At 44.4% G+C, this 16,197-nt stretch overlaps 2 protein-coding genes across 4 annotated transcripts; both read right to left on the minus strand.

Moving 5' to 3' along the window:
* Positions 1 to 59: 59 nt before the first annotated feature.
* Positions 60 to 7,365, minus strand: sesn2 (sestrin 2). 2 transcript variants are annotated; one of them, XM_075449937.1, is made up of 11 exons: positions 6,556 to 7,365; positions 5,525 to 5,590; positions 4,964 to 5,152; positions 4,144 to 4,326; positions 2,941 to 3,159; positions 2,596 to 2,728; positions 2,389 to 2,504; positions 2,167 to 2,250; positions 1,426 to 1,532; positions 1,179 to 1,323; positions 60 to 899 (listed from the first exon to the last, which is right to left on the minus strand). In XM_075449937.1, exons 1-11 carry the CDS (start codon positions 6,895 to 6,897, stop codon positions 813 to 815), a joined length of 1,671 nt encoding a protein of 556 aa, XP_075306052.1. In that variant the 5' UTR covers positions 6,898 to 7,365; the 3' UTR covers positions 60 to 812. The 2 variants fall into 2 exon arrangements, with proteins under 2 accessions (XP_075306052.1, XP_075306053.1); XM_075449938.1 differs by lacking the exon at positions 6,556 to 7,365 and adding an exon at positions 6,090 to 6,506.
* A 1,378-nt stretch (positions 7,366 to 8,743) lies between these two features.
* On the minus strand, positions 8,744 to 13,137 carry matn1 (matrilin 1). Of its 2 annotated transcripts, none has more exons than XM_075449542.1 (10): positions 12,989 to 13,137; positions 11,685 to 11,869; positions 11,425 to 11,589; positions 11,102 to 11,324; positions 10,105 to 10,227; positions 9,838 to 10,010; positions 9,533 to 9,764; positions 9,281 to 9,433; positions 9,096 to 9,176; positions 8,744 to 8,967 (listed from the first exon to the last, which is right to left on the minus strand). In XM_075449542.1, the coding sequence occupies exons 1-10, from the start codon at positions 13,074 to 13,076 to the stop codon at positions 8,918 to 8,920; spliced, it is 1,473 nt and encodes a 490-aa protein (XP_075305657.1). In that variant the 5' UTR covers positions 13,077 to 13,137; the 3' UTR covers positions 8,744 to 8,917. The 2 variants fall into 2 exon arrangements, with proteins under 2 accessions (XP_075305657.1, XP_075305656.1); XM_075449541.1 differs by having other exon boundaries at positions 11,087 to 11,324.
* Between the last annotated feature and the right edge of the window lie 3,060 nt (positions 13,138 to 16,197).

Raw genomic sequence — 16,197 nt, forward strand, 5'->3', positions numbered from 1 at the left:
GAAGGACGGGTGATGAGATGTGCGATATCCGCGTTCAAGTAAATCCAACTGCACAGAACCGCCAACGCTGTTCCCTTATGTTGGTTAAGAGTACTTCAATAGTGGCCCAAGAAATAACTCTAAAGTACCGCTTCACACGTCACAATTTTACTCCAAAAAACAGCCCACAAAGAAAATTTTTAAGGGTCTTTGTCGCCATCTTCTGGCATATGAGTGTCACTTACAAAAGGAATTCGTCGACTTTGTTTTCGACTGCTGGCTCAACGTGTCTCTGCACAAAAGAAAAGATTTAGACAAACCCACGACTCTTTATTTATCTGATAACAAAGTAACTTTATTGTATATAAAAATACACGTTATTGTGTGTCGTTTCAACTCAGCCTCTGTACTGCAAACAAGGAGGACTTGAGGCCTGGTATTGTGCTGAAAGGAATTTATCAAATACACAACAATTTTTTTTTTTGTTTGTTTTTCCTTCTTCAAATCAATGGAAACACTCTATTCCTAACAATAATTCACTAATCCCAGACCAAGTTTCCTCTGGCACACCTGGTGTATGCAGCATCTTGATATGACAGAAACACGTACAAGATACTTAGAAAACCAGTCGAGGCTCAAGTGGGGAAACAAATCCTGATCAGACTTCAGTGCAAAAGTACAAACAATCTTTAAATACATCCAAGTCGCAAAGCAGCATCAAAACAGTAACACTGAAACATACGATATGCATATGCAAACATTCACTGTAGTGCGTGTACGGGCTGTGAGACGTCACAGCTGGCTCAGCGTCTTGCGGAGTGTGTGTCAGTGTGTTATCTCATGTAGTGTGTAATGGCTCGTAAGGTATAGAGAAGGGCTGCCTGTAGCCGGGCTTCCATCACTATCAAGTTTGCGTGAACCTGCAAAAGAAAAGAGGTGGAGAGGGAAGGACGAAAAAATGAAAGAAAGAAAGAAAGAAAAATGTGTCATTACTTTTAGGTCACCGGGTGACGCACTTTCAAGTCCTGTCTGTAAACCTCTTTCTCTGATGACATTTAAAAGAGAAGGCAAAGTAAAGACATTCTGAAAATGTCAAAGTTTTATTCTTCGTTGAGAGGGTACCAAAGACAAGTTAGAATGCCAAATGATTTGTGGCTGCAGATGTCAGGTCAGGTGCATTTTCTTGAACCCGTTCATACCTTTTCGGAGTGTCTGAAGTGTCTCCAGAAGGCGTGATAGATGCGCGCGGTGGTCTGCTCGGGGTGACAGGCCATGGTTTTAACAAACACCTTCAGAGAGCGCTCCAACAACACATTCACGCTGCCGTAGTCGTAGTCGTCATAGCTGCACGTGCAGAGACGACCAAGAAAACGGATGAGGTTACTGACACAGCAGAGAGAGTTTAAATCTAGTTGATCATGCCATGGCTGACAAAGATGTACCAACCGTATCCCGTAGAGACAGTGGATGTAATTCCACAGAGCTTTCCTCAGAGTGTAAGTATCCACACCTTCATGCATGGCCATCCTGTGATAGGTCAAGTTGCTCACCACCTGCAAAGCGTCATTATGATTTGCTCAGATCATCTCTTTTCGATTTGAAAATCCATGTACGGCCTACGATCAGATCAAGATGCCGAGGAACAACCGAGCCGCCTCGTTTGCTGGCCGACCACTTAATGGAGCATTTGATTCTTTCAATTTACACGTTTCTTTTGTCATGAACAGTTAAAAAAAAAAAAAAGATCCAGTGTGGGATTCAAAAATCACTGGGACACGAGGGCGAAAGACTCGCTGCTTTGAAAAGTTTCCACTACTGTTGCCCAAACCTTTGCGTCAGCAGCTCTTGACTTTTCATACCTTTTGCAATCGGGTCATTTTAGTCAATGTCAATTGTTCCTCTTACTGTTTCACGGTCCGTGTTTATAAACTGTAAGCAGTTGGACTGAAGAAAAGATTTCTCTACCGAGACGATTTCACTCAAATAACAGAAACTGCTCAGGTTTTCTTGCAAAAAACACTGACTATAGACGAGTCTGCACTGGGAGCAATTGCTCTATAATATACATGGAGCCACCACCCACCTGTATTTATGACATTAAGCAGACTTCCTGCAATGGAACAAACATCTCCTCTACATCTTAGTTTCAGATTGATTGTGTGTTACTGTGTCAGTGATATACGGTACCTGGAATTTCTCGTCCAGGAGCTGACCCATGTCGGGCAGTAGTCTGTTGACGAGAGAGAAGCCGTGGTCCTCCCATGAGTAGTCCTGAAGATGAGATGCCAACATTAACCGGCAGGTCGACGGGGCAAACCAACCCTCTATCTACTGCACAATGTGAATCTGAAGACGTTAAAAGGATTCAATATTCTATAAAAGCTGAGCACAAACCATGCTCCCAACTACCTGTGCTCTCATGGTGGGTGGTGACTGCTCTCCCCTGGGAGCAAAGTCCTCATACCTGAACTCTGGTTCCTCCACCAGACACAGAACCAGGTCAGGTGGAGCACCCCGCACCACCGCTAAACAAACAACACAGAGAAAGAAGCGAGTCAACAACTGTCGTTTGAGTGAGCGTCAGAGTGACGCCGCGATAAACAGGCGTATTTGTACCTGTTGGTATGCTCTCGCTCCGCTCCCTTTCAAACCGCGTAACCATCTCCTCCTGCGTGCACTCCTCCTCCTGCTGCTGCAGCTCCACCATTCTCTTCATCAGCACCTCCACCTCCACCACACCGTCCACCAGCTGAGCGAAAATGTAAAAAAAAAAACAACAACTAATGGCTTGAGGCTACAGTACCTTGTTGCTTAGCTGTAAATCAACATTGTGAACTAAGACGTGTCTTGTTTTCTTGCTCAAGCAGTGTGTCTGATGATCCAAAGCTGGAATTATTCAAATATCTCCAAACTCTCATGTTGCCAACATCTCAGACCTGTTGGACAGGTGATAAAACTCACCTCCTGCCTGCAGTCCTCATTGGCCGGGCTGTGAGGGCAACGAGGAGGGTGAGTGGGCGACGGGGGCTGGAACGTGTAACCTCCTACGTGGTCAGGCTCAGGGTTCAGACCACAGCCCCACACGAAGGAGCAGAGCGAGTGAGCGTGGGCCATCAGAATCACAGCGTGGATCAGTTCAGCCAGTGACCAGCGAGGCTCTGCTCCGGGAGAAACCAACTCCTGCGGGGCACAGGGGCAGACGGTCGGAAAAGGGTCAGAAAGAAGGTTTGCTGGATCGCAAAGTCAGCCTGCTAGAGAGTTACAAACCTGTATTTAAAAAAAAGTGCATTAATAAAGATAAAAAAAATCCTTTAAACGAGATAAGGAATGTTCTTTTTTTTAATTTTTTTTTTATTTTTTTGGGGGCTTTTTATGCCTTTTAATGGATAGACAGTTGGAGAGAGACAGGAAGCAGGGGGCAGAGAGAGATGGGGAAGACATGCAGCAAAGAGCCGTCCGGTACGGACCTCGAACCGGGGCCAGCTGCAGCGAGGACTGTAGCCTCTGCACATGGGGCAGCTGCTTAACCCACTACGCCACCGACCGCCCCAGGAATGTTCATTTTTAAGATGTGTGCTCATTTTGAAGATGATGGCAATAATATGTATTCTGGAAAAAACAAACACTGAGACACGGGCAACAAAAGCAAACCTCTCATGGAATATCTCACCATATATGATATGAGTTGGTGACAGGTCAGTAACATGGCTACATATCAAAAAGATCACCCCAGAAAGAGAGAAGAAGTGCCAAAAGTGTTCAACAATTTAAGGATTGTGTTTATAAACGTCAGAGAAATACAAAGAATTTCAACATCTGCATCTGAACATGTTCGAGATGGCCTGTTCAAAGAAAATCAACATTCACAGGATGTCGTATTTGGGCTCCTGCGCAGCGCTGAAATTGGCCCACGTGTTAAAACTCAGCGAAAACATCCTTCAGTGACGATGGATGATGATACGTATGATGTCAACTTAGAGTCGGATGCTGGATTAGTTTAGATTGCAAGGTAAATTACACAGAGTCGCTCTGGAGCTAAGGAGCAGTCATAGATGCTGAAACTGAATGCATGAAATCGCATCACTATTCCACGGCACAGTGAGAGCAGCAGAGACTGTTGGAAGGAGACGGGGAGCGAGTGGGCGAGTAGGTGAGCTGACTGACCTGGATGTGTTGCTGTGCAATGAGCCAGGGTCTGTGTGCCAGCAGCTTGTTGAGTGTTTGCAGACTGCGGAGTTTGGTGGGAGCGTGCTGGAGGCCGCATAGCCAGCCCTCTTCGCCTCCAGCCTCCAGGAAGCCCGTGCTGTGCTGCTGCACCAGATATGAACAGTGGTGACGGGCCGCAGCCTGCAAGACACCGGGAAGTTATAGAAGGAGAGGAAAAACGAACAAAAAACAACACAAAACAAAAAAAAAGGAGGCTTGATCATTTATCAAGTGCAAGCAAGTGCATAATGAGAAAAAAAAACTGTTCAGTCTAATAAAGGTCAAGTGTGCAGAGGTTAAAGCGACTGATGTGAGCTGGAAAAGGCAGATCGCTTTGGGTCTACTGAATGTCATGTCTGAAGCGAGAGGAGCAGCTAATGTGATGAATTCATGAGCAGCGAGAGTCATTAAATATTTATGCAGCAAGCTGCTCTGCAAACCTGTTAGAGGTCTGCTATGATACAGTGGCTGGATGTCCCTCAGAACAAACACTGCGTGTGCTTTTTCATGGTGTATTTCTAATTTATTCATTGTCATTCTCAACATTTTTTTCCCCCCAGTTGTGCCCGAGTCAACTTTTCACATGTCTCCAGTAAGGAGGAAGTTACAGCAAGGAAGAAATTCCTTGCATTTTAAAATCAAACATTTGTATTTGATTGTACAGGGATATCAAAGAAATCTCCTTAAGCTGCCTAAGAACCGAGGACTTAAGCCGATATTGGCACTAATCGACACTTCTTAATACCCGATTAACGATTGTATATTTAGGATGTTTTACCATGACGGAAATGTAATGTCTCCAGTGACGGGGCAAGGGACCGTCCAGCTCCAACAAAGCATGCTGGGTCCTCAGGAAGCAGCTAAGATAAGCTGGGTGGAGCGCTAAGACCATGGTGAGATGGTCAACCCGACCCAGTGAAAGAAAAGATTCAATGAGGATGTCCTGGTTCGGACCGTCTATCAGCATCTGAAGAGCAGAAAACAGACGTTCAAAATGTCAAATCGGACCTGCAACAACCTTCTTCTCGTACAGACGCGTGTTGGCTTGGATTTACCAAAGAAAACAATAAGTAAGCAGATCTGTGAAGTAGAGAAATCTCCACAGCTGCTGTAACACTTTGCCATCTCTGGTCCGGTGTAAATCTTAAGAGTGAGGCACACACGACACCAACGTCATCAGCTTTGGCAACACAAGTCTAGTGTGGGGGACCTCCCATTGGCTGGAGCACCTTCGACTGGATTGCCTCATTAAAATCAAAGGGCGAAGAAGGAAAATAGTGTAGTCTTCTTCCCTTCCCCGCCCCCCATTTGGAAATCAGATGTATCAAACTGCACGTACCTCTTTTGCAGGAATAAAAGCACTTGGACCAGAGGCCAAAGCTCTGGGTACCTCCACCCCTTCCTCCTGGAGACAAAGAAGAAGACACAGATAGTTAGAAGACAGCAATTTGTTCATTTATCAGTAAATCAGATTATTATTCAAACATTCAGAATCAATTTAGAAACAAAGAAAGAAATATTTTTTTGTCTCCGCAAACAATGTCATTAACATGCTTGTACTGCTTGGCCAGCAGGCCAAACCAAAACACACGCAGTGTCACTATTGCACAAACCAAAGAAAGCCAAGAAATCTTTATTACTGAGAAGCAAAGACGAGGAAGAGTTCATCTATGTTTGATGCGACTCAAATTAAAAATGAGGAATGTAACAACTATAAGCACCAGTTCGTTTTTTAAAGAGCTGCAATCAAACTCTTAAAAGATAAGTTCAACATCTTCAAAAAGCTTGACCCTCCATCCCCTTGAACTCAATTAGACCGACTGACCGTAGCAGCTGTGCTGTAACCGGAAGCCCGTTTCAAAACGACTTGCCCATAAAATGCACAAACCACAAGTCAAACTCACCGACATTAGAAGACCGAGAGCGAACTACTTCGAGTGACTGCTTGTTACTTCCTACACACGTTAAGTAACCTGCTGCGGTCAGTCTTTCTTGAAAGACTGTCTTCGGGTGCTGTGAAAGGACCCGAGGGGGTGTGCATCTCAGCTGTTGTTCAGAGCACCAGGAAGAGGCGTGTCCGGCCCGCCTGCCTGTGCACACCGAAGCCGATTCTTGCATCACCTACACTTGAGCGTCTGATGAAATATCCCGCAGTCTGGTGGTAATGAAAACTATCATCAGCTGATGATCAGCTGCAAGGTCATTACGACTCTCTGTCGCCCCCTCTTTGAATTTATCAAAAGTAAAGGCAGTCGTATTAAAAAAACTGCCTACAGTACTCGGCTGACATATCTGGCACACAACTGTTACGTCTGCGCCTTTATTAACAACATAAAGCAGAGAGGACTGACATTACCAGCCCGACGTTACCTTTGCGGTCCGGAGCAGCTCCGTGGCTCTCAGCCGTACCTCCTGCAGTGGACACGAACCAGACAGCCGAAGCAGATGCAGAAGTGTTTGTTTACTCAGCCGTGCCGAACCTGGCCGGTCAAAACCTAAACACACCAGAACCTTATGGCTCAGCTCGTCCAGAGCTGCCGTCCGCTCCTCCTCGTCCCTGCTGCACAGCCGCGCTAAGCTCTTCGCAGTCGGGCCAGCACCGAATTCTGACTCGGACTGGTGGCGACATGGACGGCCAGAGCTGGGCATCTGTGCTGGTTTGTCTTCTCCATTAGCCTGGCAGGTCAGGCCTGTCATGGGATTACTGGCCATGTCCTGGTCCCGTCCTGGTCCCGGTGAACTCCTGGGTCGAGGTACCAGTCGTTCCCGAGCCACAGTTAGCTCAAAGTAAAAGTAACCGTTAACGGTTGCTTGATTCAAGCATCGGTTTATTTCTCTATCTGTTCTAAAAAATAATAATATCGACGGGTCACTTCTAAAGCAATGAGTCACTCCCCTTCTTCATCCCCGGCTACCTGACCGTGTTGACTGCCTACCGGTTAGCTCTTTAAGCTAGCCTAGCTGCTGTTAGCAGATGCTGCAAAGCGATTTAACAGCGCATTTGAGGACGGCTCATTCATATAAGCACTGTTAGTCCGTGGTTTCTGTTATATCTGGTCTGTCTGGAGACAGTTCCGTCTACTTTACATTTTTAATTTGTTTGGAGGAGACACCTTTTCTGATGTAATCGTTGCTTCTGTTCAGATGTTGAAGAGCCTCTTGTGCAACGTCATCGTGACGTATGCGAAACTTTCCACTGATAAGCTCTGCAAGAGCTTAACATGTAAACATCCCAACTGTGAACTAACACCATTTAATCTGTATTTTGTATTTTACATAAAGTAAACATGCTCTAGTTTCTGATCTATATTTAGATTAGGTACAAAGGGCCTCAGGCACACAGACCAGAGGCTCCACAGACCGTTAAAAAGCTTTCCACTTTTACATCTCCTTGTGCTTGTTTTTGATAATTTAACCTTTCAGATTGCTCACATTTTTGCAAAATGATTTTAGCAGCATTGGGATAAATTGTTTAATGTGTATCCTCTTAGTGTAGTCTCTGCACATCCATATGATGTTTTGCATAAACTAAACCAGGCAGGACCATTCAGAAATGTCTCTATACTTATACATTACAATATGTTTAAATAAAATAATCATAAAATAGTATTCTCTGAGGTCGGTAATGTGTTACAAACCTTGTAAAAAAGTGCAGTTAATTTTTCTAAGTTACTCCCACCACAGAAGTATTTCTTTCAGTTCCCTTAAATTTGTTTAGTGAGTGATTCATTACTGAGTGTGAATTCACTCTGTACATTTCTGAACACTTTCCAGAATCTAAGACCATTTTTAACTGATGTCATCCAAAACAAAAAGAAGTCTTACATTTCTAAATAGTAATTTGACAGAACAACAAATGCTGTGACCATGTAATGAGCAATGACCTACCTTTACTTATGAAATTATATTTGATCATCACAATTGTTTCCGTCATTCAGCTGATTTCTAGGTAGCCAGACAAAACTGTTGCAGCTTCCAGAAAGGAATCGGCACAAAACTATGGATTCAGTTTCGATTTTGTAAACGTAAAGTTGCTACGTTTATCAAAAAGAGCCACCAATATCATCCGTGGCAAACGTATCTTTGTATAGTTATGTGCGCGTGCATTTGTAGTTGTAACCTGAATCTCGTATATAATTGTTTTACAATTTTGTTAACTTCCCAAAACACTTTTATTTAGGAAAATAAACATCACTCGTGTATCCATATCATCAGACATAACTCTTATATTAATTTACTTGTAAATAATATAATTTTTTGTGGGGCGTAAAGAAGAGAGTTGAAGGAAGAAGGGAAAGATGACAGTAACAAGTGGAGGTGATGTGCTGCTCCGTTTGACATGACACACAATCCTTCACCTCTGGGGTTTCAGGAACTTCAACATCGTGGCAACGGCAAAGAAAAAAAAACCCTCAGTGTACCGTCACCGTTTCCCTATGAGGGAAGACTTTTATTACAAACACACAAGCAGGATTTGGAGGATGACCTTCAGAGTGCACACACACACTCACATAATGGCATGGTCCCCCTGGTAACAGGCGGTTTGTATCTCAGGAGAGCCGGGGGGAAAAGGTGAGGAAGAGGGAAAGAGGTGGTTTTGGAGAGCTCGGGGTACAAGCAGAGGTGTGGGTTACACACACAGGTGTTCCTCTTCAATCTTTTACTGGAAGTAAAACAAAAAATTGTGTGTGTGTTTTAGGATGTTTAGATGAGGAGAGAAGGATGCGAGTCCTCAGACGATTTTGTTCTCCAGCAAGGCGATCCTCTTTGACATAATCTCTAGTAGGTTTTTGTCAAGGGCAGAAACAGTAAAGACAGCGAATAAAAGAGACGGAAACATTGACAAATAGATTAAAAACTTCCCACCCGATATCATATCCCAGCAGTGTTTCACTCAACAAAAAGGATATTTTTCTTTGTTAGTGCCTGGAGGGCATCTTCCACTTTCTTCTGGAACTTTACAAGGGAGTCACATTCACAGGGGTCCTCGTCTGCGGGATCAAAAGGCACACGTTTGCTTTATCAGCATACACAGTGAAATAGCATCTAATAATGCTAACATTCATAATGTTTGTCTTTAGTGGAACGTTCCTACCTTGACAGATGTTAATCTGCAGCTTCTTGGCAATCTGGGTCATGGCCTTGAAGTCAGCGGTGTAGAAGTAGTGCTCTCCAGTTGGCTCTGAGGCGATCTCTTTCAGCTCATTCTCAACAGCATTACCAACTCCAACAGCATACATCTTAAAACCTGCAATGCATACGTATGTTCAGTCTTAAATATACATTCTGTAAGTTCTATTTTCACTACACACAGGGAGCTAGAGGTTATCTTTGCTCTTCCTCTTACCATTTTCCTTTGCCTTCTTAGCGGCTTCTCCAATGTAATCCTGGCTGCGTCCATCAGTGAAGACGATGCCCACCTTTGTGACTCCAGGTCTGGCACCCTGACCAGGACTGAAGCTGCTTTCTGTCAGGAAACGCAGAGCCTGGCCTGTCATGGTTCCCCTCTCCATGTAGGCCATCTTCTTCACAGCATCTTTCAGGTCCTTCTTGTTGTTGTGTCGACCCAAGGGAAACTCCTGAGCAGAATCAGGACGTTGATAAGAGAGGGAAAGATGTGCCTTATTCTGGTGTAACAATGCTGACCCATACCTGTCTGACAGCACTGGAGTACTGCACGAGCCCAACATGAGCCTTGTTCTCAGAGACGTCCAGTTTGTCAATGATCTGGTTGATCCACTTCTTCACCAGCTCAAAGTTCTCGGGACGGACGCTCTTAGAGCCATCGATCAGAAACACAACATCTGTCGCGGCGTTGCTGCAGGCTGGTAATGTTAAAAAAACAAACACAACAGAGGATTTTAAAGTGTCGGCACGGTGATCACTCTTGGGCAAATACCTTTAGACACACACACTCACCACTGCAGCTGCGACCATCATCCATGAGGGTAAAGCCATCTTTGCAGGCACACTTGTATGATCCAGGGCTGCTGATGCATACCTGCTCACAGTCGTGATCCCCAGTGGCACATAGGTCCGACACTGTGTGTGCGTGCGTGCAGAACACACACGTACACACAGTAGCATACGTAGAAGTGTACACACACACACACACACACGCACAATAAGGGGGTGGGTGGTTGGGGTTAGGAGGAGAAATGAAACTATGTCAGTTTGAAAACGGGAAATCCTAGCACAGGTTTTTAATGATCCACAGTAACCTGCAGCTGACCTCAGAAACTTATCGTGTGTGAGGGATGATGCACGATTTCAGTGGATCCTTAAAACAAACAGATGGAAGAGGTTTGAGTAGCCTTAAACAAAATCTGATTTGTCTTCTTCGCCGTTTCTAAATTTAAAACACAGGCTCGTCCAAGTCCATGCAACTTTGCACTTGGATGAAACATCTGCAGTGAGACTGGCTGCTGCAAAGCGAGACAGCAGTGGAAACTGCTGCAGACTGAGAGCGCCTAAGGGCATCAGTAATTAGAGGTTTTAATAATTATCCCTAATGGATTTATAATTACAGATAGATCAGTCTCGCCTCTCGGTTATGAAAGAGTTGACTGAAGAACAGGAGCAAATCTCATTCCAAAAGATTGTTTTCTGCCCTAATGTCCTCATGCACTGGAAGTTTTAAACGACTGGATGAATATACTGCAGTCGTGTTGTGGATAGAGGACAAAAGGGAGGGCAATAAATTGGAATAAAAGATGACAGTCCTGACACCTTACCCTCAGTATAGTGGGGGGGACACTTCTCCACAGTGATGAAGACATGAATAACAACTGTCCAACCCTTTAATTTCTTTAATTCAATCTAGCTTTGACTAATGTCTCTTTCATGCTACTGCTGCTGCCTCTTTTTTTACTGCAAACATCAGTGCATTAGTATCTCTAACCCTCTGCCCTCTTACCACAGAAGGCTTCCTGGAACTTCTTGGTGAGTTTCTCAATGACACTGTAGCTCTCCACGTAGTCCACGTGGTCATCCAGTGGATCACTGGCCATCTGCTTCAGCGTGCTCATGTCTACACGTCCCACACCGATGGCAAAAATCTCAATGCCCGCATCTCGTGCACGCTGAGCCACATCCTTCACGTTGTCCTGGGGACGCCCATCTGTCACAATAATGGCAACCTGTGAAAGCAGAGGTTTCAGAAGATGATACGAAGTGACAATCAGGATAGTGCAATCGGAATAAATTGGTTTGCGATAGTGTATAAAATGCACGTTGGACCTTGCTGATATCGGGAGATTTGGCACGAGCGCCTTCGCCCTCACTGAAGGCAACATTGAGGGCAAACTGGATGGACAGACCGGTCATTGTTCCAGTGGAGAGGGGCTCGATTTTGGTCACAGCCCTGACCAGCCCAGCTTTGGTGCGGTAAGTCTTCAAGGACACCTATAGTTCCATCACAGCACAGTAAGCTGGGATCAGTGAAATAAAATGGTGGAAAACTATATCTATATATAACTATATCTATATCATATCCATACCTCGTTCTTGACGCGGCTGGCATAGTTGACGACTCCCACACGGGTGGCATTGGGTCCAACATCCAGCCCCTCAATGACTTTTGCCAGAAAGACCTTCACTTGCTCAAACTCTGACGGCCGAACACTACGGCTGCTGTCAACGATGAACACGAGGTCTGTGGGGCGGGTCTTGCACAGACCTGCCGCTACACATGATGAAAAATGGAATTGAAGACTCGTATCCTAATAATAAATTAACATTTTTATACATTTATAAAACATTAATCGTGATTTCGTTCTCTAAAAAATTAAATGGAGATAAAAAAACATTAAATAAGTAGGGTGGTAGGTGAGGGAGGAGTTAAGGGAGAGTGGGAGGAAAAGGGGAGGGCAGAGAGGAGATGTATATGAGTGGAAATGGATGGAAACAGGAGGCACGGAGGCAACGTGGGTGGAGGGAAAAACGTTATAGATGGAGAAAGAGTTGGCCAGGAAACCTACTATGTTCATCTTAATTTATTGGATTAACAACTATCATTTTATCAGCTTAACAAATTTAACAAATGAGTTCAATAAATGCAGATATTTCTACCGAAAAAGCCTGTAATTCTGAGCTGGAAACACCTGATGGGCAAACCATTTGTGTTTATAAGATCTGAATTTTGCTGATGATAAAGAAAGAAGAGCACAGACTTGTTCAAATTAATTGCTGGTGTACGAAAACTTCCAGCATCTGATAAATATCACTGATCTCCCTTCTCACCGTTCACCTCCCTCCCTCCAGTTTCTCAAAAAACGCACACACTAAAAGCAAAAGTCGTCCAAACTGTGCAGATTCACTCTTTAAAGCTCCCACTACGAGTACAAAAACCACAAGTGGCAACACTAACTAACTTATCTCAGCCAGGTCTTTTATTCACAATCCATAAAAGCCCACAGAAAATACAAAGACCTATAGAGAAAAAAAAAAAAAAAAAAGGACTGCATATTCCTTTTGACACGGATTTAAACCACTTTCATGCTTTTCCACTGAAACAACTCTGTGAACTCTCTGAGCTTCTCCTTAATGGAGCGGAAATCACCTGTGCAGCAACTTTACACACAGCCATTAATTTAAGAAAGAGCGCATTCAGAATCGAAGTGTCAAATTTTAAACTTGACAAGTGGATTTCTTTTTATCAATTTTCCCACCAGTTGAGGCCAGAGACCATTTACTCACTGTAAAAAAAAAACTGCATGCTGAAAATAGAGAGGAAGCAGTGTCCCATGCAGTGCATCACATCTGGGGTTATGCTCAGGATTTAGGGGTTAAAGGTCAATCTTACCCATGGCAGCGGCTGTGCGAAGGTCCAAGGTGGCTTGCGCTCCCACGAGGCCGAGCAGCAGCAGGAAAAGCGGCGGGGAAGGTGTCATGGTGACAACTAAAGGCGGGGGTCCGAGCGCGGCCGCAGACGGTCCTACAGTGAGAAGCAGAAAGGAGACAGAGCAAGGCGAAGGGAGTTCCAGGCGACGGGGATGGCCACAAAGTGAGACCAAGTGACTCTGCGCTGCAGGTTATCAATGCAGGAGCTTCACACACTCAGCCCACAAACAGCCCCCCCCAGCACAGCGACGGTGCGTCTCCGTGTAAATGTGCGCGTCTGTGGGAAAGAGAGGGAAATACCTGCTCTGGGAGGACCTAAAACGGTGGGCAGGGAAAGACAAATGCACCTTGATATGACCAGTATAGACAGGTAGGTGTGTATGTGAAAGTAGTACATTTGCCTTGTGTGTGTGCTTGAGCCCCTTAGTGTGTGTACAGTATGCGTGTGTCTGGCTGGGGGTACAGGAGCGACTGGGGTTTGGTGTCGAGAGTGCGCCAACGTTGCTGCCCCAGGTTGGATTTGGCCAAAGCTCAAATAAACACCAATATGAATTCCTCTTTTCTCTCCATGTTCCCTTGTATAGCAAACACACATTTATGGGGCGGAAGTGAAGTTGAGCCACCGTACACAGCCCACAGTGTTCCCGTACGCGGTGTGCAGGAAAATGTGTGTGCATTTTTCTATAAATTGAAGTATACAAGCCATTTCCTGGCTTCTTCAGTGGGTGTGACTAAATCACGAGTAGCATTTTGTGATTTTTCTGTCACTTTAGTTTCTCTCTGTCGTCCTGATTATTCTTAAAACGTTACACTTCATCTTTCTAACCGGTTTTACCGCATAGCAGATCCTACACAAATACTCTTTTATAGATTTTCAGTTTGAACCTCGTTTTCTCGTCTCCATCGCTGTCCTCTGCACTGTCAGGTAGGCAGAGGGGCCCAGTGGAGTAAACACAGTAGCAAAACACACTTTCATCAATGAGCTCACATACACATCTGTAATGCCTCTACAGAGTCCACATGCACATTAAACAGAGACCCCTATTTTCCCTCCAACATCCCACTCCACCCGACCTGCTCTACCCTGCATTCCTCTGCAACACCCCCCCCCCCCTTCCTCTTCCTCCTCCTCCACACATACACACACCATCCATACACTCGACCCAAACAAGCTGCAATTGAGGGGGTAGTCTGGGAGGGGAGGACGTTGGGGCTCGCGCTGTACAGTACAGAGACTAGCTGGACAAATTTCCTTCAGAACAAGCTGCAGAGCTCGCTGAACAGAGTGTGTGTGTGTGTGTGTGCGCGTGTGTGTGTGTGTGTGTGTGTGTGTGTGTGTTGTGGCGATGGGTCGACGATGAAAGAGGCATGATGTTATTCCTGGACATGGTGCCTTCTCTGGGAACGGTCTGTTTGCCTTAGCAGAAGACACAACATACACACATATTTTGCAAACACGCAAACATTATACAGGGGACAAACACACACACACAGGTTATGTAACCTTGTCTACTTGGCAGGGTGAACAAAAACACACACAACAGCAGGTAGCTACATTTGGCATACCTGCATCCATCAGCATTCTACCACACGATCATTTTATGTAAAACAATATTAAGATACTAGATTTCAATTTACTTTAATATGCTAAGACTAGAGCCTCTCATTCCATTTTACACTTACTGATAACTCATTTAATCAGCAATAATCAGTAACCGCTTTGAACAAAAGTACCTGTCACCTGGGAGCTGTTGCTGGTTTTTGTCTCTGTCCTCTGGATCTTCGTGATAACCTCCCCATCCATGATTCATTCATGGTTCAGTTACATTGTGATCACTACCTCCTGAAACATTTTTCGAGAAGAATGGCTGGCATATTGATCAATGGCAGCACAACCCTGTTACCAAAAAGATTGGGACAAAATGTTGTGATGGACAGAACATCCAAAAGAGCCAGAGTATTCTACGAATTATGAAAATTTGTATATATTGATTGTTGAGATTTGGAGGATTTCATCTTCTGCGCTACCTTACACCTCTGAAAGTCAAAGAATGGGTCAACGCGTGTTCCAGGCAGTGATCTTCAGGCCTTCATGCAGTACCCCTTTAAAAACAGACGTGACTGTGTACCAGAAACAACTGCAGGGGTTCATGAACACTTATGAGAGAGACAAAAAAAAAAGCTGGATAACTGGTTGATTCGTATATATTTCAGCACGAATCAAATTATTTTCCCTTGCAGAGTATTAACTATCAGTAACTATCACAAATCACCATGACTAATGTCCCTGATTACGCCTCGTTAGGTCTCCGTTTTCCCTTCTCTCTCCATATCCTTTTACCCGCTGGTAGCAAAATAGAAAACCAATAAGAAGACATGGCTTGTTTGCTTTTTTACCGAGAAAGGAAATGTTCCTGTAAGCCCTTTTTTCTCTGCCAACAGCCAAACCACTCCAGGCACCTCAATTTAGAAAAGTCTTTACAATAGCTCTGCCAGACCTTTAAAGTAAATGAAAAACATCACAAAGCAAACAAATACTTCCATATCAGCCTCAGCGTCGTTAAGCGTTTTTATATAAAGCTACAATTAAATATTTACCATCAGCAAAGTTAGGTTGAGATATTTTATTTCCGTCATATCTACTGTTTGTCTTTGTTTTTCGAGTCAACTTATTTTTTGTATACAAATAAGTTTTTTTTTTTTTTGCTTTTACATTGATCCCTATTCTTCTAATCCAGCAGCTACACGCCTGGCCAGTTTGTTTTTGTTCTGCCACCAACATCATTACTTCCAATATGTTATATTAATAAACTGTATCCACCTACATCAATAAACCTCAATACTAACCTTGCAGTGCAAGGTTTTCATTGACTCCCCCCGAGTTGGGCAGAAAGTGCGTGTGCGTGCATACTGTCAGGGAGTTTGGAAAGACTGCGAGGATTTCATGTTTGACCACATCCATAAATATTGAAACAAGTTGCCTCTCTTCAAATCTCAGAATACTGAGCAAATATTGACATGGTGGCAGCGAAGCGGACAGAAGCATCCCATACCTGCACTCACTCACACACACACGCGCGCGCGCATTCGCTTAAAGAAGGGCCCACACTCGTGCACTCACGCTGTGCTCTGAGCTCCCTCTGTTCATACAAGCAAAGTCCTGGAAAAATT

This window comes from Odontesthes bonariensis, chromosome 18 (genome assembly GCF_027942865.1).
Source record: "Odontesthes bonariensis isolate fOdoBon6 chromosome 18, fOdoBon6.hap1, whole genome shotgun sequence".
NCBI lineage: Eukaryota > Metazoa > Chordata > Actinopteri > Atheriniformes > Atherinopsidae > Odontesthes > Odontesthes bonariensis.